The sequence below is a fragment of the Ascidia mentula genome, chromosome 5 (genome assembly GCF_947561715.1).
Source record: "Ascidia mentula chromosome 5, kaAscMent1.1, whole genome shotgun sequence".
Classification (NCBI taxonomy): domain Eukaryota; kingdom Metazoa; phylum Chordata; class Ascidiacea; order Phlebobranchia; family Ascidiidae; genus Ascidia; species Ascidia mentula.
In genome coordinates, this window is record NC_138570.1 from 3,807,489 (window position 1) to 3,829,940 (window position 22,452).

The 22,452-nt window shown below is 39.7% G+C and overlaps 2 protein-coding genes across 4 annotated transcripts; one reads left to right on the top strand and one right to left on the bottom strand.

The window, feature by feature from the left end:
* Positions 1 to 321: 321 nt before the first annotated feature.
* Positions 322 to 5,435, top strand: LOC145902262 (endophilin-B1-like). The gene is made up of 8 exons (XM_082990164.1): positions 322 to 631; positions 718 to 859; positions 1,146 to 1,274; positions 2,190 to 2,416; positions 3,413 to 3,502; positions 4,062 to 4,159; positions 4,235 to 4,427; positions 4,642 to 5,435. The coding sequence occupies exons 1-8, from the start codon at positions 545 to 547 to the stop codon at positions 4,747 to 4,749; spliced, it is 1,074 nt and encodes a 357-aa protein (XP_082846290.1). The 5' UTR covers positions 322 to 544; the 3' UTR covers positions 4,750 to 5,435.
* Positions 5,436 to 5,734: 299 nt separating this feature from the next.
* LOC145902261 (serine/threonine-protein kinase TAO3-like) lies at positions 5,735 to 22,266 on the bottom strand. 3 transcript variants are annotated; one of them, XM_082990162.1, is made up of 23 exons: positions 21,890 to 22,266; positions 21,646 to 21,717; positions 21,003 to 21,104; positions 20,494 to 20,598; positions 20,026 to 20,177; positions 19,548 to 19,778; positions 18,796 to 18,862; positions 18,585 to 18,722; positions 18,325 to 18,396; positions 16,935 to 17,033; positions 16,611 to 16,745; positions 16,073 to 16,215; positions 15,752 to 15,850; positions 14,752 to 14,919; positions 14,334 to 14,559; positions 13,865 to 14,065; positions 13,520 to 13,647; positions 13,171 to 13,282; positions 8,735 to 8,851; positions 8,550 to 8,645; positions 8,206 to 8,388; positions 7,593 to 7,742; positions 5,735 to 7,341 (listed from the first exon to the last, which is right to left on the bottom strand). In XM_082990162.1, the coding sequence occupies exons 1-23, from the start codon at positions 22,031 to 22,033 to the stop codon at positions 6,343 to 6,345; spliced, it is 3,939 nt and encodes a 1,312-aa protein (XP_082846288.1). In that variant the 5' UTR covers positions 22,034 to 22,266; the 3' UTR covers positions 5,735 to 6,342. The 3 variants fall into 3 exon arrangements, with proteins under 3 accessions (XP_082846288.1, XP_082846289.1, XP_082846287.1); XM_082990163.1 differs by lacking the exon at positions 15,752 to 15,850; XM_082990161.1 differs by lacking the exons at positions 5,735 to 7,341; positions 7,593 to 7,742; positions 8,206 to 8,388; positions 8,550 to 8,645; positions 8,735 to 8,851 and having other exon boundaries at positions 8,866 to 13,282.
* Between the last annotated feature and the right edge of the window lie 186 nt (positions 22,267 to 22,452).

Here is a 22,452-nt window from a genome sequence, read left to right on the forward strand (position 1 = left end):
TGTAACATAATTAAGTCAATATTTGAATTGCAAAGCAGACGTTAGATTGGTTTTAATGAAAAATGCTCGGAATTAATCCACCTGTGATTTCAATGACGTAATTTCATGACCCGTGACGCACATGCAAAGTAAGTTCATCCAAGCGGAAATTTTCAGGCTGTTGGCAGTCATTGTTATTGGAAAGTTTTTGGGTTTACCTTTAATTCAGCTTGTTGTTGACATACTACGTTGAGCATAAATGCGATAGGTTTCATTTTTTAATATCGATATGAGAAATTCAATATCGTGTGGGGTTCAACAACGTAGCGGTTTGTGTAAAGGTTAAAGGTATTTTGATAATAATTAAGCCGAGATGCTTTATATAAATATAACATGGTAAAAGTAGTTTTTCAGTATATACAGTTTGGACCTCTGTCTTAAGTACTTGTCTCGGTCGTTTATAAGACCAGTTCACTAATATGCTTGTTCATGTATTTTTTTTTAACTTTAAAAACAGGGTATATTGCATAAAGTTGCGTTCTAGCGGACCAGCTATAAATAAATAATGGAGTTTCGAGTACCCAAACTCTCCATGCCTGATGTTCGCCAACTGACGTCGGATGCAACAACAATGTTTTCAAGAGCAATTCAGGTAAATTTACAGTATGTGGTACTTAATAGTTGATAAAATGTTGTTAAAGGTGATAAAGTTTATAACTGTGGGTCTTGACAACACAGTACACAGAAGAGAAGTTGGGAAATGCAGAAAAAACAGAATATGATGCCAACTTTGAAACTCTACAAACGAGATACGACAAGACAAAACTGTGGACAGAAAAAATTAAAGCGAACACAGAAGCTGCTCTTCAACCAAATCCAAGTAGGTCTAATGCTTGTGTAATTTGGGCATATTCCAAACAGTTATCTTTACGATATGCAAAATGGAGCCAGTAATATGAATTGTCAAGTTATCTTTACATTTCACAAAGATAAAAGGCTTTTTAGGAAATTTTGATACATATATGCAATATATACGTATGATATCTACTTTGTTCATACATACCTGTTTCAACTAGTTATTGTTTGGTAAAGCATTTCTAAAATTAAAAAAAAAATGTGTTTGTTTATGTCCAGAAAAACAAGACTCACTGTTTTTTTGCATTCAGACACACGGATGGAAGATTTTGTGTATTTCAAACTTGATAGAAAGCCCCCAGATCGTGTGAACAATTCTGAAACACTTGGAAGCACCATGATTGATGCAGGCAATGATTTCGGCCCTGGAACTGCCTATGGTAAGCATTGTCTTTAAACTGTTTTTTGTCACACCAAATAAACTCATGAAAGTAAGCATATAATTTGTATTATGGTATATTGGCAACACATGGAATATTTGAATGGCACAACATGGGAATATGTATGCATGTCCCAATATATATACATGAAATATGCATGAGCATTGCAGGATTGAGTCAAAGTGTTAATCAATACATCACATGCCCCTCAATTTTTCCATGATTTTTGCATATAACACATGATATGGTGCAAAAACAACCTTTGGCATAGAAGTTCTGGTTTGGTTTTAAACTAGGTTTCTGATTCACAAACATAGGCCACGCTTCAGATTCTAACTTGTCAAATGCTTGTACATGCTCAATTCCTTATGCATCATCAGGCCTACATTTGAGTTGTTCTATTTTGATCTTTTCAACACAATGCAAATGAAAGGATAATGACAAGCATAGGCGCCTAGTCCGGGGGGGGGGGGGGGGGGCAGGGGGCGGCGCCCCCCCAGGTTTTTCAAAAAACACGAGTGGCTTTTTAGCGCGTCTGTCCGCACCATGTAACTCGTCGCATTCCTAACGTTCAAAGAAAAAAGACCTAAAAACAATGTGTTTCTTACACGACGCACACAAAACATGTTGACCTAGTTTCGCTTAGGTAACTGACATCGGTTGTTGCAACGTCAGTCTCGCAGTAGGATATACCAACTGGTACTTATTGGTTGTATGTCGTAGACCGATCTCGTGCGTTCATCGTTAACGTCGCCCTTTTGGTTAATACGCCTCATGCATTGAAATTCAAACACAGTTTTTCGATACTTGATGACGTCTTAGTAACAAATTATGACGTCATAATATAGCCGCCCCCCCTGGAAAAATAAAAACTAGGCGCCTATGATGACAAGAATTACATAATGTTTTATACAGGAAGCGCACTGCTGAAAATCGGCAATACCCAGCTGAAACTTGGACAGGCTGAGCAATCATTCCTTGTTGCAACTTCACAAAACTTTCTTCTACCCCTCGTCAACTTCCTCGATGGGGATTGCAAGACAATCCAAAAAGAACGTAAGCTTCTGGAGAAGAAAAGACTGGACCTGGATGCGAGCAAAAGTCGCGTCAAAAAGGCAAAATCTTTAGAAGCCAGACAAAATGTAAGTGTGATATGTATATGGTTGCATTGCCATCGTTATTTCTAAGATTTGTACGATTTTTTAGCTGTTCTAGCCACAGGCATCCTTATTTTCAATATGTTTGGTGCAAATATTGTAAAATGCAAGCCTATTATTTGTTGTTTTCACATAGCAACTAAAATGATGTCATCATGTTGAAATTTCTGTAGGATGTAGAACGTAAATCATATTCATTTTCAGTTGCCCTTAATTTCAGTTCCAAAATGATGGCAACCCTTAGTAAATATATGCTTGGTTAATGGAAAGAAATAATTATAAAATAATAATTATTTTTATATAATGACACTCCACTACCGTAAAATACAATAATTGCTTTCCACTGTGTTTGTCATAAAAATGTAGTTGTACATATGACACACAAGTTAAAATGGAGCATAAAGATGGGGTGTATGTAAGAATATAAGGTATATTTTTGAATATACAGAATATATTATGCAACACTTGTTTATTAGCTAAAAGGTGTCACTGTGCTGTCCATTCACCAAAAAGTTGCCTATCACATGACGTAGTGGCAGGTAACAGGAAGTTGCCCTGAAAGCAAATCAATTCAAGTCACCAGACGAATTTGCACTCAAAGCCCTCAGAATAAACCCAGCCTCACATTACATCACTGTACAGTGGTTACAAGCCTGGGACTGTGTGGGCTTGATTCCAGAAAATTAGGTTTCCCCAGCTGCAGAGCAAACAATGACACAGGTTGAATTGTTTGTTTAACCAACAATAACCTGTACTAGATTTTAACCTACGGTCTAATTAAAGGTTTCTATGTTACGTAACCTGGATTCAAGTTATAATGTTTACAATGGCTGGACTGCAATGAGCATTATGCATATACAACATTTTAAGAAATAATTTGTATTCAAAAAAATGAATTTACATTAATATATTTAAAACGGTCACTTAATATAGCTTTAACAGATAAAAATACAAAATTACCCACAACCTTAATACTCGTAGGCTGAAAGTGAATTGCGCATAGCTCAAACCGACTTTGACAGACAACAGGAGATAACAAGACTTTTGCTGGAAGGTGTAAGCAGCACCCAGGTGTGTGTAATTATTACTTTTACTTGTATTGCTTGTGTTTGACTTAGTGTTGCCCTTTTGGCTGTGCATGTATTAAGGAAATGGTATACTTAGTGCCTCGGCCAATGAACAAGGAAGTAGAAGGCTTCAGGCTGACAATGTTGAAGTCAGATTTCCCTCCTTATACGGATCATCATTGCATCACTACTTGACACTTCGGGGATGTTGATTAATATCCAACTTTGGCTACGAAACAAAACGTTTAATTTTTCATCTCTAGGAACACCAGCACTTTTTTATGGAATAAAGTCTTACTTATTTTATATGTGCTAACAATTTTTTTCATGACAACATATGTTTAGGGCCTATGGCAACCAACATTTGCGGGGTTATTAATAATAAAAACATCTGCGGCCTTGTTATCAAATCATCAGCCATGTGCATGACCATTTGACAGCGGCGGTTGTATCATGTCTATTTCTAAATTTGCTTGGTTTGCGGAACCATTACGCCCAGCTAAACTACCCTTTGCCTACGTTGGCCGGCCACGGATTAACGGACTCAAATTTTTTTTCACAAGGCGCACCATTCACGCAGCATCAACGAATTCGTGGACGCGCAAACGGAATACTACGCGAAATGTCACCAACATATGCTTGACCTGCAAAAGGAACTGTCGTAAGTGCTCACGATTTGTGTAAAAAACAAACGTGGAGCTTTAGTGTCCTACAAAACATATCCATTTCGTCACAGAAATTCTGATCCATCAGCGTCGCCAAACTTATTCAACCGTGGCGGCCATTCAAGCGTGCAAGTGAACCCGATTGTCAGCCAGAACAACCAGGGATCGACGACGAACAACGCGAATGCGCCACCGAAACAAGCAAGGGTTTTGTACGATTACGATGCTGCCGATTCCACTGAGCTTTCGTTGCTTGCGGATGAGGTTGGTACATAGTTTTGAATATTGCAGACTACTGCGTAATATCATGAAACAACAGTAACAGAAAGACAGGTGCCCATGTTTAACTAATTGGGATGCTGTTATCGTATTTGTAAACTGGTGATAAATTCTACCGTTAATAAATCAGCTTTCTTTCACATATTTTCTTCCGTATTTGCAGTCCAATATATACAAACCGCCATATTTGCTTTCTCAGATTATTCTTGTCCAACCGACCACAGGACTCAACCCAGATTACGTCATGGGCCAACGCGGAACCTCAAGAGGGAAAGTACCCGCCTCCTACTTGGAAATGATCAATTAACGCCCCACATATCTGTAAAACGCCACCAAGTGGCGCTGTCGTGTTGTGCGTGCGAGGTTATTTTTCCTGCCATCGAAAGGTCATCTCGCTCACAGCATACTTTGCCATTTGCCTAACACGTTTGGTGACAAGCAAGCAGTGTCAAACGTGTACCGTTCGCCTGGTTAACCCCGGAAATACTATTTGCGTAGAAAAACACCTGTAGGAAAATGGACACGCCGGTCTTTTGTTGATACTCCACCGTTGCGTCAATGGCTTAAAACACCCTAAAAAGTTCGGCGCCCTGCGTGTCCACAGTGCAATTAACCATAGTCGTTCCCCCCTTACTGCTCGTTAGTGTGTACAAATACGTTTACCCCCATCTTGTCCGTGTAAACATTACCGTATCGGGTTAACGTAGAACAACTATACCTATCAAATGTTACCATTTATGTCAATTTCCATCGAACACATTACGAAAAGGTAAAAAGTATGTTCTGTGTACACACTAAATTCCAACCTGGAGCTTTTGGTAATTTGTAGCCATCATCATGGCAACCGTTGCTATTTGCGCGGTTTACATCCAGTGTTATATGTAGCTGTCGTGTTATACGTAGTGTGCAGAACAGTCAGCCTGATGGTTGTGCGATAGCTGCTGTAGGCGATGTATGTATTGCTGTTGTGCAAATAAACTTATCACGATCGTGTTGCACGTTTTGCGATTCTCCAATACTCAAGCAGACAGGAATACGTTGAAAATTGACATCTTTGATAAAATTATATTGAACCTGTTCCAACGTAACGTCACAACGTTTATTCGTGCGTATCAGTATAATGTATAAAATAAATTATAAAAACGTCTTGTTTGCTCGTATAATTTAAACAAGAACTCCATAAAGACCAAAAGCCTCAAAGATTTGGTTCTAATCATACTTGAATATCGGAGATATTTTTAAAAACCTGACATTGCACCAGACATATTGGCTAATTCCACAGCTCACCACCCTATAGCAACGGGTTGTATTTTTGCTTTGCGAGAAATTTCAACACGAAATAAGTTTAAAAACGAAACACAATTTGTGGCGCGCGCGAAGGATGGGGGGGAAATAATAACGGGGGGCGATTAACAGCAAATTACAGCTAGTATTGCATTTATGTACAATGACAATTCACTATAAGGAGGCGTTTGCGACAACAGCGCCACCCACTGAGTGTTTGAAACGCGCACAAATCTGATTCTGATGTTGGGAGTGGGCGACGGGAGGACTGCATTTCGGTCGGCGAAGTAAGCGATCTAATGCATGTGAAACTTGTACATTTCCAATTTTCGAAGTGTGATGATGTCACCGATGACGTAATGATTTACAACGGATCAAAGAATGCACGCTACACACCGAGGTGCGCCCGACTTAACTATTTTGAGGACTTTCGTCGCCGAACGGGGCCACACACAAAGCACAGTATACAAAATCGCTCAATCGAAGGCCTTCACATTCAATGAACTTCAGTAGTAGATCGTCGGTGTTGCCTGAACCATTCCACGCGAAGACGAAACGTCCACACACGACACGGATATTTGGCAACGGCGTTGTTTTCGGCGGCCGCTGGGGGGCGCTAGTGGAACGACGAGGAGAAGGAAGTCCCAGACATGCGGTTGCCACCTTGTGGTTGGGGTTGGACGCCTGCGGGGTGCTGTCGGTATCTCACGTTGCCGCTCGTTTGGCCCAAAACGGCCGACGTGCCCATCTTCGGACTGTTTCGGCCGTTGAAATGATGCGATTGTCCGGTGGCGGCGAAGGTCTGGACGCGGCGTACGGGACTGCTGCGGCCGCTGTCCGATGCGAGGACAGTTTGAGATGCGGACGGCGACAGGGAAGTGGGGTCGGCGCCGTCGAGACTTCGCCCCGATCTTCCGCGCTGGTGGCTCACCCTGTGACCGTACGGTGTCGAGGTCGTGGAAGGCAACGACGACATAGAGCCGTGATGAGCCATGCCCACTGGAACGGGGCTGTTTCGCTCCTCGCGGTAAGGCAAACGGGGCATTTGCTGCTTTTCGGCCGGCCAGTTAGCAGCCATCCTCTGCAGCATGGAAGGAGAATTCTCGTCCACTGGAACGTTGCCCATTCGTCCGCTCAAAGCGGGGCTGTTACGCCCACTGTTGCTTCCCTGGCTCGACATGCTGTCGTTGGGATTAAGCGCGCGGCGCTGGAGGTTCGGGCTTAAACGGGAACTGTTGTTCCTGTTCACGTTCGCCGACGACGGACGCGCCGAGCCCTTCTGCCCCACCGAGCGGAAGCCAGCGGCACCAGATCCGCCGGAGGCCTGCCGCTGGTGGGCGTATTGAGCCGGTGAGGCTGATCGGTTTTGGAGGTCGGAGTTAACGCGAGAAGTGCGATGGGCGTAGGGTGCCGAGACCTGGTCGGCCTTAATACTGCTTCCACTGCTGCTTCGAGGCAGTTGGGTGTAGGTCCCTTTACTGCCTGAGCCGCTGGGAAGAGCCGAGGCAGAGGCTGAGGGATGCATGTGGGGCTGCATGTGGTGTTTCGCTACTTCTCCACTACCCGGGCCGTGTTGTTGTTGTTGTTGGTTTCGGACATGAGGATCAACGAAAACCTGATAAGGAATGTGGTGTTGGGAACAGAAGTATATTTGTGGTGATTATTTGTGTACACGTGGAGGCCAACGACTTTGATGTAGAAAACGCGCAATAAATATAGTAGTAGAAATAGTTCCAGCGACTTATAGGCACAGTTTGAGCAAGTATACACAGTTTCAAATCACAAGGTACAACATATACAATGGCATTGTGATGTCCTTTTACAGCTGATTTATCGGTTAAATATACGAGCAAACGGCAACCATACCTGATCCCCGTAGTTGGTGATCACGACAGTGGAAAAACCCATTCTCAAGCTCTCCGCATCGAAACCCTCAATCTCGCGTCCCTGTTGTTCGAGAAGTCCCCGAATTCTCTCGCTCCGTTCGTTCTCCAGGTAAACGGTGTCCTCCTCTTTCTGCACACGAAAAATATCTTTCGTGGAGGAAATGTATTGGCCAGAAAATAGGTTTGGAAATGTTTTGTGTTGGAAGGAAACGAAACGTTGCATCAAAAGCTCTACGAGCCCAACTCAAATCACTTGTATTTTACGCAAAAACTGCTTCGCGGATGAACAACACACAATAGACAAAATAGGCACCAATGAAACCAGGTTGTCGAGTCAGGCGCCTATAGGTGTTAAAAACGAGATAAACGTATACATTCTTGTCTGCCCACGAAATTCAGTTATATTTTATCCCACAGGAGACTTTTACTAACACCAGACGATTTAATTTGAATTTTTTTCATTTTGATGTCTTAGACGATTTAATTCGATTTAAATTTTTCATTTTGAAAGACTTATAAATTTGATACATGCAATTTTAAGACATTATTAAATGCCACAAAAAAAACGACGCAGGACAACAACTTTATTTTACCCTCTGTTCGAGCATTGCTCTTCTCAAGGAGACTTTCTGTTCGAGATCTTTCAACTCCCGTTCATGTTGTGCCTCTGTCACTTTCTTCACCTTGCTCTGGTAAGCAGTGAGAAGCTCGAGTTCCTGCTGAAGTTGCATGGACAGCTGGGTTCGATCTTTCTCTTGGGCGTCTGACAATTTGCCCTGGAAAGACGTTTGGTTAAGAACTCAGTTAGGCGAACATAGAACAGCTTCTTGACCTACCATTGTAAGTAAAACTATGTGCTTGACGTTTTTTAAACTACTTGTTTAAATAGAGCTATTCCATACTACAAACACGTTCTAACAAATTCACAGCTGCTTACCGTTTGCTTTTGGTTGAGATCTTGGATGGATCGATCATACTGCTCAGCCAGAAGAGCAAGTTTACGCAATTGCTCGTCTTTCATTCTCCTCAGAACCTGGTTCATTTGAGAAAAATAAATCATTTGGTAATGCTATAAAGCAGAAATATCCAAAACAATTTTTACGATAGTATTGATTTGCTCACCTCCTTTTGTTCCTTTCTGGGAACAGTTTCGTGGACGTGGTTCCGCCACGCCTTGTACTGCTTCTCCTGCACCTTCACAGTTTCCTGGAACTGCTTCTTGATTTGACTTTCCTTTGACTAAAAAAGTTCCAAACTCAATTTCTCGCCCTTAACCGTTGCAATCTGACCCGACCATACGCAATTTTTCGACACATTCGTGGCAACGAAAATGTGTTTTTGGGAAAATTGCATGAAGGTAGGGCGTAATGTGTTGCTGCTACCTTAAACTGAATGGTGCCTACACTGGGCTCCTAAGTATTTTTGCCACAAACAACAACTACCAACTGGAAGCAAAAGGGAATTTAGCTTTGGATTTGATTTGAGGTAGCAGCAACACTATTAAATTGATTGCAAGATTAAGGGTACAAAGGCAAATATGTGTGTGGAGTAATTGCACGGAAAAAAAAGCTAGGCAAAGTCAAGATTCAGTTACAACGCAGAAATTGTACATAGACAAGCAAGCCAGTCACACCAAATCACAATTTACATGTTGCTGCCACAAAATTACCGAATTCAAAGTCACATTTACGTATTGCAAAGCCAACACCAATGCAACGTTACAGTTTTAGGCACCAAGTATATGCAAGAGTATGGTTAGTAGTTATTGTTGTGGCACTCAAACTAAATTGTGGTTAATTCTCGACTGGCAAAACGTGTGCAGTACTGATTTTGTTAAGTCTCTACCAAAAGTGTGATCTACACACACACAAAAGAGAGTGCACAGTGCTACTGGAATTAGTACAAGTGGTTTATTGAAGAAAGGCAGGCACTGGAAGAGGAGACAGAGCATGCAAGTAAGAACGGAAAGACAAAAGGCACTTTTGATAAAATTTTAAAAAACTTGAAACAGGTAGTAAAATAGTGGTACTTGGTATAAGTTAGTATAAGGAAGAGTGTTCCAACTATTAGTCCTGCCAATATATTTTAGTATTGCGTTGTATGTTTATGCAAGTAATAAACGCCTTCGAGAAACTAACATTTTGTACACATAATTTTCCAAACCACCTCTAATAAATTGTAGAGCATGCAAGTACACCATTGAAACACATAATAACGTAGCTTTCTAAGTTAATTGGCACATTTCAGTACTCTATTTCAAAACAGAGGTTATCGCAATACTCATGCTGTTTTACTAACCACATGCAATTTAAATAGACCGCAATGCTGTATATATTGCTTACAAAAGTGGCTTTGGCGAAATAGACTTACAGTTGTCAAGCAATTATTAAAAATGATCGATTGATAGGAAAGCTGTTTTACGTAGTATTTACAGTGATCGGATGTTTTACAGCAATCTACATGCTATGGTCGCAGGAAAATAATTTACATCACGTCAGAATTTTTTTACATACATCAGGCAGTTTTCAGAATTACACAATTTCATACAAACACACCCACAAGAGACATCACTATTTTGAAACTGCTTGATAACAAGCTGACACCAAGGCACATGTCAGTTCAAACACGCAACACATTTTCCACTAACGACATATTATAGGCATACAAAACAATACCTAGAATTCTAAACAAAACACAGACAATCATGTTCCCACAAACTGCTGTTACCATGAAAAAGACCCACATAGTCAATCAAAACCTCAATCATGCACATTTCCCTTCAATCACAGTATAGATTAACAACTAGGCATAAAGCACTTTGGTACAGACCTAGCTGACAGTCATACTGAAGGTAGGGGAAGGGCCTGTTTTTGGTGCATCATGAGCCTGTTTTTGGTGCATTGCAATGATAAATGATCTGTCCAGAAAAACTGCTTTGAAAATTTGCGTTCTTACAATACTTAATTTTTTTAGTCCTTTTACTCTGACTGTGTAAACCACACATCACAGTTACAGTCATGATTGAAAAACAACAAGGCCACAGTAAAGGCAAATAACATTATTTCAAAGTTTAAATAACTTAGGTATATGTAAGAAAACCACAAAAGGACAGTGGATAATAAAATTTTTGGCAGTTCGACATATTTTCAAGGCAGGAAACAAACTTTGTATTCTGTATATTTTTTGGTCTTGCATTTATTGATTTTGGAACAAATTTTGTTGTGGTAGAAATTTCTAACATTTTTGTGGCACAATTTAGAAGAATAAAAATGCCGATGTTTCCTTTCACAAACATACTTAACCACAATCTCACAGCAGCACACAAAACTTGCATGAAACGAAACTAAGATTAAAAAGGGCATGATTGTTTGCCACAACGAGCTGAAGCTACTGCAAAATGATTTTTAAAATCCCACTGCGGAACGAAGGTAGCCAAAGCATGGGGGAAGGAAGATTAGGAGCAAAGCAGCAATAATTGCATTGGTCGGATACATCCCAATCAGTACAACGAGTAGCAGAGCAAAGGCGGCAATGTAGTAGTTTTTGCTTTCCGGAGGAATGCTGTTGCTCAGATATGTTGTGAGAGAAGTGAAAAGACTAAACCTTTCCGTTGCCATGACAAAAATCATCCTGAAATCAGCAAGAACACAGTTGTAGATATATCTCCATGCATTATACGACAGTGGTATTGCCTTTTGAAGGGACTTCGCGGCGTCTTTCCAGTAAATTCCACACAGGTAAAGGAAATACAATTTAGCCTCTTTCCTCAAGAATGTGTGAATTTGAAGCCATGGTGTGTTCTTCAAATTTACAAAAAATTTCTTTAGGTCAGGTGGTGTTTTGAAGCTGTATGCGATACAGTGAAATATCAAGCGAGCCACAAAGGCCAAAAGGAGAAGAAACAGGACAGATGACTGCCATGTTGAAGTTGTAACTTTTCTGACAACCCCGAAGATTAAGAACATAAAGAAACCAAAGAGAGCAACTGGAACAATAAGAGAAAAGTATTCTGGCTCCTCTGAGAAGCTCAGCTGCCTCTGGAGCGTCGCACGTTTTGGCGTTTCAGCAGGTTTAGAATCTGCGACGCTTGTGGTGGAGGAGCATTTGTGCGGCACGCTGCGGAGTCGGTGGGAGACGGGAGAGTTCTTCATCGCTTCCTTGAGACGACAAACCTCACAACCGTGATACTCCGCTTGGGGCTTTTGTGACGACGCATAGGTAGCTGACGCCGCACGAGAGGCCGAAGAAGGGATTCTTCCAAGAGGAGCAAACGACAAATTAGACTTTAGTGGGGTATTGGAGCAGCTCTTGCTGTGGTCTAGAACCTTTGACAAGCCAAACTGTAGGTCCTTGAGCTGGTCGCGGTTGAGTCCCAGTTCATGTTTCCGGACCGCTTTCCGTGACAGAAATGGTTTTATTGTGGGTAGTTGGACAGTTGGAGCAATAGACTTTCCGTAACGCCAAGGAGGACGCTTTTTGCCAGACTCCGCAGATTGAGGGCGGGAATACACAATTCCATACTTGATTTCCGGTGAAAAAGCCTTGGATTTTTCCTGTATACTTTTACTGATGCTCTTTTGACGTTTCTCTGGTTTCACTGGTGTTTGCACTTCCTGATTCTTCACATTCCACTCTGCTGCTTTAGTGAGCACCTTCTGACGTAACCCTTTCTTGACGGGATCCGCATCAGATCTTTTGGGTGTAGGAAAAAACTTGGCTGGTTTTGAACCACTCGGTGTCCAAGGCGTCTTTTTCGGCTTGCCAGAAAGTTCAGCACTGGAGACATGTTTTTGCAATCCCAAAGATTTTCTGGATTTAAGGAAATCAGGTTTCTTCTTAGCAATTTCTGGTAAACTCTTACTCTTATGCTGAAGAGATGGTTCCACAGATGTTGACAAGTCGGTCTTTGCTCTAGGTTTGTCAATGTCGCCATCTGATATTTTTCTTGCTGGTGGAGATGCAGCTTGCAGATAATTCTTGAAACTGCTTGCTGGACAGGTGCGACACTTTTCAGGAGGTAAAATGTCCAGTTCTTCCTCTGCTTTTTCTTCCACAGTTTCTAAATCTCCTTCATCATCCGATTCTTTGTCCTCCACAAACTTTGATCTCAACTTAATCACGATCTCTCCTTGTGTGCCGTGATGGAGCGTCCTCAAACCCTCAATAAGATCTTCTCGTTCCAGGTCATCCTGCTGCGTTTCTGCAGCCAGCTGGATAATGTCCTCTTCTGTGATGTCCACCATGGAGGTGGACTCCGGCAACCCACAAGACCCCTCTTCATCAGCCAAGACCCCAGGCTCACCAACCTCAAACATTGCAACATCACCACTGACAGCTATAAAACCATAAAAACCTAAATCTCGCATCACAAACATCACATCCATAAGGTTACCGACAATATTGTACAAACACCATAGGTCATCCACATTCATGCCAACAATCACGGCCAATACACAATCAACGCAAAAGCAACCGGATACATATTCCACCACTTGTACGTGGTCGGATTTTTTGCCAGCGCCCTTTGTTTTCGCTTTGGCAGGGGTGCGGGAACTCACTTTGAGACTCTTGGGCTGCTGACGCATAGCTGCGACATGCTTTCGTTTGAGCTCGCTCTCACGTCGCTGAGAATACTCCATCTGGTTGGAAAGCTCTGTCTGATGTTGGGACCTAAAAAGTAGCATCATTTTGTAATGTTTAATTAAGTCAAACCTCCAGTGCGTGTTATGATGAATGAATATATTTTATAACAAAAACTTATCAAAACAACAGCAACACAATACAAAGAAACCATACAATGTTGGTGTATAAAACATTCGTTGTTATTTTATGTGGCCTAGTTGCATCATCAGTCGACGCTGACATGTTCTTTCTTGTGTCGCTTATTATGTCACAAGGACAACTTACTTGAGATGTTCCATTCTCTGTTCCTGGATTGCATTGAGATGTTTGTATTCCAAAGATTGTGTTGAGTCATGCTGAGTAAGCAGCATTTCATGTTCCTTTTCCTTGTGTTTCTGCTTCATGTTAAGTTCCTGCAAAGATTGAGATTTTAACAGAAAGGAGCACTGAACAGTCCACCAGCATAAAATACACTGATCTACTGGATTAGGAAAAAACCTTGCAAATATTGCTTTAAATTAAGGAACAGAGATTAGAAGACAGATGATTGATAACAAATATGAGTAACTGTGAATAATTTTAACCAAATGTGTGATACAACTTTTACCAACATATGTATTTTCCACCAACCTCTCTTAACAGATCTTGCTCAAGGTTGTGTCGGGCAAGCAGAGCTCTTCTTCTGTATTTCCTGAGCTCCAGGTCAAGATTTTGTTGATGTCGCTCACGAAGCTCAGCCTCAGCCCGACTCTGCATTTCAGTCATGCTGCTGATTTGTCGTTGCAGCCATTCCGATTTCTGATCTTTTGAGGCCTTTATGTTGGTTGAGTCCTAAAAAAATTGTTTGAAGAAAGTGAGCTTTACCGATACGTTGACTTGATTTCTGAGAAAAAACAGTTGTGTCGCTGATAGTTAAACGAACGGCAGTAAAAGATGATCAAGCAAAACACTAAAAACATACAACAAAACACATTTACCAAAATTACAATCATAACAAACTTGACACAGTTGTCAAATTTGCCACCGCTCAATTTCAAAATTAAAAAAATCAAAATTGTTTAGTTGTGAAAGCAGTGTGAAGTGTTTGAAACCAATTTACCTCTTTCAATTGCTCCTTGGTTTGCTTGTATTCCTTCTTCTGCTGATGGAGGAATCCCTTTATTTCCTGGTCCTGCTGCTGAGTGATGTGTTTCTGAAACTTCTTGTCATCGCTTTGTGCCGACTTGCCTTCCTTGTCCGATTCCTGCTGGTGGCGTTTGATCAAACGTTCAAGCTCCTGGCTGAACTGGCTTCTCAGGTTTTCAAGTTCTTTGATTAACTTGATGCTGCAACGGAAAATAGTTGTTTAAAATACACAAGTAAGTTTTATTGGATCAGTGCAATAGAATATGCATTAAAAAGTTGCCAGAGGAACTACTATGTTTTAACCAAAGACCAGAGAACTGTGATCGATTAGTAAGATTTTGTGGAAAACAAGACAGTTTTTATTGGATGAAAAAATGACATTTAAATATTACCTGTATTCATCCATCTCATTCTTAAGCTTTTGCTCAAAGTTGATGAGTTGTTTCTGGTGCTGTTGCCTCATCCTCTTGTAACCTAGCAACTGTTCGCGATGACGGTTGTCCTCATTGTGCTCGTAGATTTGTCGATGGACCACTTGAGCTGAGCGGATTGTTGCAAATCTGTTTGTGGGAAAAAAATTAACTTTCGTTAAAAAGTGCCCCAAATTTGCAAAACTTGGATTATTTTGTAAAAAAATACAGAATCAGTGAATAAAAATGATCAAAGAAAACAACCCTTTTTACAGTTGTCAAGGAAAAGGGAACACATTTTACAACTAAGAATTACCGTTGTTCTTCATGCTATTGAATAATTAAACAAACATCTACCAAGAATGCACCGCTATGTTGTCCAAACTACCAAGGTATCTAAAGAAACTAAGTCCAAAATCAAGTGGTGCAAAATTACATTAATTCAATAACTGTACGAGGACATAAAAGAAAAAATCAAGGCACAAAATATTGAGTAATATTGACAAGAAAACTGTCAATATAATGTGTGTAATAAGGGTGGCCTTTATTTACAAATCAATATTCCCAGTGAAATCAAGCCTTAGTGTAAATCAATAGAAATTGCACTATTATAATTCTGAGTAAATATCAATGACTTCATTTAAACTAAGTTAGAAAACACAGGTGTTGGGATTTTTGAAACACAAACATCGGGCAAAGTTGAAAGATAATTTCCTTCTTTGGTCAATTTCCACAATACAGAGATCTTTCGATTTCGAGCAACCAATCAAACTGCTTCTTGCACAGAAGTCAGTCAATCAGGACACTGTCTTCGGTTAGCAAAAAAAGCAAAACAAAAACTAAAAAAGTGCTTTGAAACCAATTATTCGGCCAGGGCAATTCCACGCCAACCGCGGAACCAAAAGAACAGAAACAGCAGAAACATGCACTAAACCTCAAACAACTAAACTTGAAACCAAGGTTTGTTAAAGCGGGGTAATACCCAGACGATGCCTTTTGGGCTGCTTCTGTTCGCTTTCGAATCTGTTCTGGAGTCATTTTATCCTGCAGGTGGTAAACTGGTGGCGATTTGTCACCAGTGCTGTGTCACATTCAAGAACGTGAGCCAAAAAGATGGTTAGGAGGAAATATCAAACGAAAATGTTTAATCTGGAGCCTTATGTGCTCTCTTTATAAGAAGTAATTCACTGACGCATCATTTTTAACCTGTTTCGTCAATGCAGAATAACGATTCCATTATTGCAGAAAAGAAAACAGTGTTGTTCACTCAAGTTACAGGAATATTAAACATTAAATTTTTTACCTATCTCTCTGGGTTTTGGGTTTGCCGGCCAGTTCGCGCCCTTCGCCGGATGCCTGGACTCGGTGCAAGGATGTGACTGAGTCGGATGGGGCAGGAGCAGGAGCTGCATTGATGCGCTCTGGTACCTTGGCAACAGGAGGGTTCTACAGAAAAAATGTACATAAAGATTGGTTTTTTTTTTTTAACAAAGCTAAAGCAAAGCCAAGCAAAACAAAATTTTGATGTAATCTAAGTACTAAATAAAATTTTGATGTAATCTAAGTACTAAATAAAATTTTGATGTAATCTAAGTACTTAATAAAATTTTGATGTAATCTAAGTACTAAAAAAATCTAAGCATGATTTACAAGTTAAGCTTTTATGTGCTGCAACAAGAGGTGTTGTTTATTACAGCCAGGAAAGTGCATTATTGCAGATAATTATAATGATGGCTGAAAGATCTTGGAAGGTCTTGTATAGTTGGAAATGGTTTAGGATACATTTTATTATGATACAATGTGTTGTATATGTAGTGGTTAAGGATAGCCTTTTGTCTCACCGTTCTTGGCTGGGGAGGATAAAGGGCTGTGTTCTGGGATGACAGTGATGTTGTGCTGGCAGAGGTTTGTCGTGAAGTGGAAGGGGTGCTAACTTCCTCTGACACACTACTCGTGCTGCTTGAATCACTTAAATGCTGAAGAAGAAAAATATTGCATGATTTTCTTTGGTACAAAAAAGCTGTTTTACAATTTGTAATTTACAAAAGCAAACAACTTGGATTAATCACCATTTATACAGTTTTAAATTGAAAATACATTTCTACAAAAGAGGGACATGAAATGATTTGTAACACCTCCTGTCACATGTATGCGCAAATACTCACAGAATCGTTTAAACTGGTCATACTGTCACTCTTGGTGCTGCTCACATTGGAAATAAGGCTTGGATTGCTGCGCAGGGAATTGGTGCGACTGTTGGAGTCCTAAACAATAAAACCGTGGTAAGATTTTACACCAAATATTGAGAAATGTTGCAGAAAGCTTCTGGTTTTAATTAAAGTTCTATCCAGAGAGATAGAGTTACAGGAAGACGCCTGGGTCATCAGCAACTCTCACCAAAGGCATGTTTAATAAAAAGCTCAGGGAACCGCAAATCCCCGAAGGCCAGGGCAATGTCAAGTCAGTGCCTTTGCCGATGCTTCTGTTGACAAACCAAATTTTCTGTACAATGTAATTTCTCAAATCAGGGTTTTAGTCTGTCAATACACAAGCTATGTGGGGGTGAGGTAAGTGAGTTTGAAAGAACCACCAAAAACACCATAGTTGTTTTTGACAAAATATTATAGTTTTAAATGCAATGTGCAATTGAGTTGAGTTTTTGACCTAAACATTAACACATTGCAAAAAAACCTACAAAATATTATATGCAAATGCAAGGGGACAAATATTCATATCCTTGACGTTAAACAGTGAGGAGTCTCATAACTCCAGGAGTAGTGGGAAAAGGTGTTCAACTATGGATTCCATAAATTATTCAAATTTTAAGGACTTTTGGCCCATGACACCACCATGATTCAACTGGCAATCAGCAACAGCAAACAAAATCTGCGCCACACATAAGTGAAAGGTTACGACTGATCAAATATTTAACCAAACCCACTTAGGTGAGAATGCCAGTCATTCTCAATCTTACATGAGGTCCTTTGATGCCCAAGTTTGAACATTAAATTGATGGTTGTAATAGATAAGAACTAATTTTGCAAGCTCTTGAAATAAGTATTTATAATAAAAGCTATTATTTCCAAAGGCATCAATTAAACAATATATTGGATGTTACAGTAATGACCTCAAAAAAATTCAAGTTGTTTGTTTAAGAACCAATTATAAGGGTTTCAATTGCAAACAGTTTCAACCCAAATATGACACCAGACCAGGGAACAACATATAACACTGGTCGATACAGGATATCCTTACGACGTTGCAAGACACGTCATGTCACATTGGGGTTATAAGCATTTGAGGGACGCCGGTTTTCAAAAGTTAAAAGAAACACAAATAATGAGCACTTCCTGTGCACAGGATATTGCAGAAACTAACAGAGAGCACGAGATTGCTCCTAAATACCCACATGTTCCTGCAAACAGTGACAAAACAAATTGCTTTGGACAGGACATTTTGAGTATTTAAACAATTGTTTAAGAATGGCATAGGAGAAAAACAACAGGCTATCACATCGTAAAAAGGGGAACCTAAAACAAAATAGGTTTGGCTTACCAGGGATTGGTTATCTTCATCCATTTGATTTTCAGCTGTCCGATTAGCGCCACTTGGATTGGCCGCTCCCTGCTACAAAAAGAAGAAATGTTGTTACAACCAAGAAAGTACATGTTGACAAGTAATTTAGTGCAAGTGTAGGATTGCATGAACCCACACACAACCAGAAACGGTGAAAAAACAGTTAAAACAAGATATGCAAGATATTCACTAAAGCTACAGAAGATTTACAGCAAACAATAAAGACTGGCACATCTTACCCTTTCTCTGTTTTCGTTGATAAGGATTTTCTTCATCTTCCGGTATTGAAGATTGTCAAGGTCACGCACAACATTCTTGGTGCGTTTAATAAGATCGTACACCACCGTGGGTGACCTCTGCCTTGTCATGAAGTGAAGCTAAGAACAGATGATCAATAAATCACAGTACAAATAATTGGGAAGACAGTAAGATAAAATAAAAGCACTATACCTGCAGGACTTCGTTGGACGTGGGTCGATCATCAGGCACTTTTTGCAACAAAGCAGCCACGAAATCCCTACAAAACAGGGCAGAGAATCATATTAGGAAAACACAGTATATTATTGACACTATGTGTAAGTTTCTGAAAGAATAAAAACTAGAAAGAGGTGTTGGTCTGGTATCTTACCAACCACAAAAAAATTGCCACAGACTTAGCCACTGAGCTTATTGTAAACAAGATTTACATATTCAAGTAATGTTAATCATCAACTCCATAAGAATGTCATCCTTAGGCAACAAACATCAGCAATGTAAACAAACACATCGATTGAATGCTTCAAACAAGGCATGTATTCAAGCATTCCATCCTGTTTATCAAATAAACACACCCACTCCAGTGAACAACATATCGTCGCAAGGTCACAGCACGAACTACCATCCTTGTTTCAAAATACAGCAATCGCACAGTAATTGTTTGAAATTTCATATTTCTAGGTTGTCCACACAAGGCAACAAAAGTTAATCAGACGGTTTTTTTATCCAACTCGTTAGGTTTGATGCTATGAAATGAAACATAACATCACAATGCATTCCACACTCTATCTATCTTTATTGATTTTGACACAGACATACATTACAAAGTAAAATACGTATCTTCAAAGTGTTGTGGATTTCAGCATAAAATATTTTCAGTGATTTTGTCGATGCCGGATCAAAATTACCATGTACCAGCATTCCCACAAGATGTCTCGTCAATTTACCTGAAGTCCTCGGACCAAGTCCTCTTCACTTGGCCTGTGTCCTCGTCAACACAGTCAGTCAACACTGGAGGGTCGTTTTGTGCAATATGATACAAAGCTGACATGGCGTTCATGTTAAAAAGGGGTGGCTTCCTTTCAGCCAGTTCCAAACTTGTGATTCCCATTGACCAGATGTCAGCCTTGCCGTCATACTGGCCCTCGTCCATGGCAAGGATCACCTCTGGCGCCATCCTGTGTAAAGAAAGAAATATGAAATGCAATTTCATAATGGAAAAACTATCAGCAAGAGAACAGAATTGTTTTTGGATTTTCGGGCAGCGTCAAATTCATGACGTAACCTTCCTAATACATGAGTGTTTTTAAAACACTTTTAACTTAAAATTAAAATATCTTTTAAAGAATAGCTCCCACAAATTAGAGAGTGCAGAGAAAAGTGTTTCACCAAAGTAGCATTTTTATGAAATTCAGAGTATCTTACCAGTATGGAGTGCCAACAAACGAGTTTGCAGGTGATGCAATGGATGCAGAACCAAAATCAGCAAGTTTGACCTGGCCTTGGTCGGTGAGAAGAATATTTCCTGCTTTGATATCACGATGTATCTTGTTGTGACCATGCAGGTAATGAAGTCCCTGTTCAAATTGAATGTCTCATAAAACAGGTGAACATAACAATCCCAATTTAAATAATATCTGCTGTCAAGGTGCAATTGCAAACAAATAAAACAGGGCGCCAAACTAACAACGAGATATTTTCATTGCAAACAATTTGTTTTGTTGTTGAACTTATTTTTAAAGAAAAAGACAATAATTCTAGAAACCTTCTGGCAAATTTTGGGATAAAAACTAACTATCCAAAAACAAAATAGGGTATAAACAATGCATTGGCCCAAATACACAAACAAACATTCTCAAAGTGGTATTTCATCTAATGCTTCCCTGTACACACCTGCATTGCATTGAATATAATGCCCGATATCTCATCCTCCTCAAGTGGAGTCTTGTGCACTTCCACCAAATCAGATGCGGAACCGATGCAATATTCCATGGACAACTGAAACACAACAACATGTTGTTTTACTATGTTACAGAAAGCTGCAATATTACCTGACACCATTGTGCAATTAAATAAGGCCTTGTACCACCAGCAGATAGCATGCAATTATTAGCTGAGTAAAAATATTTTTATAAGAGCATAATTACTGATAGCGGCATAGAGAGAATCAAGTCATAAATAGTTTCTGGTTAAACTATGAATGATTACATGTAAAACTGTCCATTCTTATGTCATTTTACAAAATTCAATTATCCTAAATCACATAACAACTGATTCATTGTGAATAGTTATTGAATTCAGGCTAATTGAATAGCCTTATTAGCAAAGTGCAGAACATGCGTAGAAATAACACTTATTAAAACCTGGGCATATGCATTGGAGGGCTTATACTGTACACCTACCCATGCTGTATGTTCCTTGAGATAGCAGCCCTTGTAGTCAACAATGTTTGGATGACGGATCTGGGTCAAAAACTTAACCTCTTTGATGATGTCTTGCCATTTCTAAAAAAAGCAACCAATGAAAGGACGATATCAGGTTATATACATTAATATTATAAAAAAATTAAAAACCTGAAAAAAAAAAAACATAAATAAAAAATGTGAGATACTCCAAATTAGCCACAATGTATAATACATTGGGTCTTCATTGTTTGTGTGCCTAGAAAGATTGGTTGTATCAGTGAGTAACACCAAGATTACAGTATGATTACTAGACCTTTGGTAAACATTTGTTGAATGGCAAGTATTTTGTCACCCTTGTAATAACAAACAAACAGTCATGCCCTACTAAGCCCGATTGCGCCAGAGACCACAGTTACATCACTATTAGTAATGGTAACAAAGGAATCTATCATGCCTCTAGAAACCGGACAACAATGGAAGGTGCGCAATCAATTCTCTATTTATAACCCACTGGTAACACAGGTGTCGTAGCAGCATTAAAGTATTAAAAAACACCCAAGTGCTGTAATGAGCAAAAGAATGGAAAATTGCAGAATGAACTTTGTTGTTCAGATACCATTAAATATGAGTAAAAACCAACCTCAATAGATTGCTTGCCACTGTATGACATCTTTTTGACTGCAACAGCCTCATTTGTCTTGACATTGCGAGCCTGGGCAATAAACACAACCATGTTAAAAGCACTTTACAATACCACTACAAAAATTGTTATGTCATACTCTATTTTTATATTACGCCATGTCAAATCCCTTTAGTTTCAAATGTTTGGCTTGATATAATGTTACACCAATTAAACCCAATAAAAAGTTAACAACGACACTTACATAGTAAACAGCACCAAAACTTCCGTGGCCGATTTCCCGCAAGTCATCAAACAACTTGTCAGGGTCCTCGGTAAAGAAGAGCTTTGATATTTCCGGATCCTTCAGGCTTCCTGCCTTCTGACTTCCACCCCTCTCAGAAGGCATTTTTACTTGCGGACCAGCAGGGGTATGTTGGCAAAAGGGTGCTGGTCAAATAAACGTGCTCTGGATTTTTTCCTGCCAGCGGTTTCTTCAACATGTCAAGGTTTTTCAGTTTAAAAGCTGACTGCCGCCTTTATGCTGGTGATTTTGAAAACTCTTAATTCCTCGATACGGCTTTTTACCATAACATTATAATGTAATGATTTTACATTTTTTGGTTTGAAAACCTATTTCAGAAACCTGCAGAAAATATATTGATATAATATATATACATGTTCTTTGAGAAAACAAAACTATAAACTGAACAATATTACTGAAAAAGTAGCAAAAAGGGGCATGGATAATGTAGTTATGTACAGAGCGTCAACTTGTGCTTTGCATAGATTTGAATACAGCTATTGCTTCTGTTTTTAAGCACATTA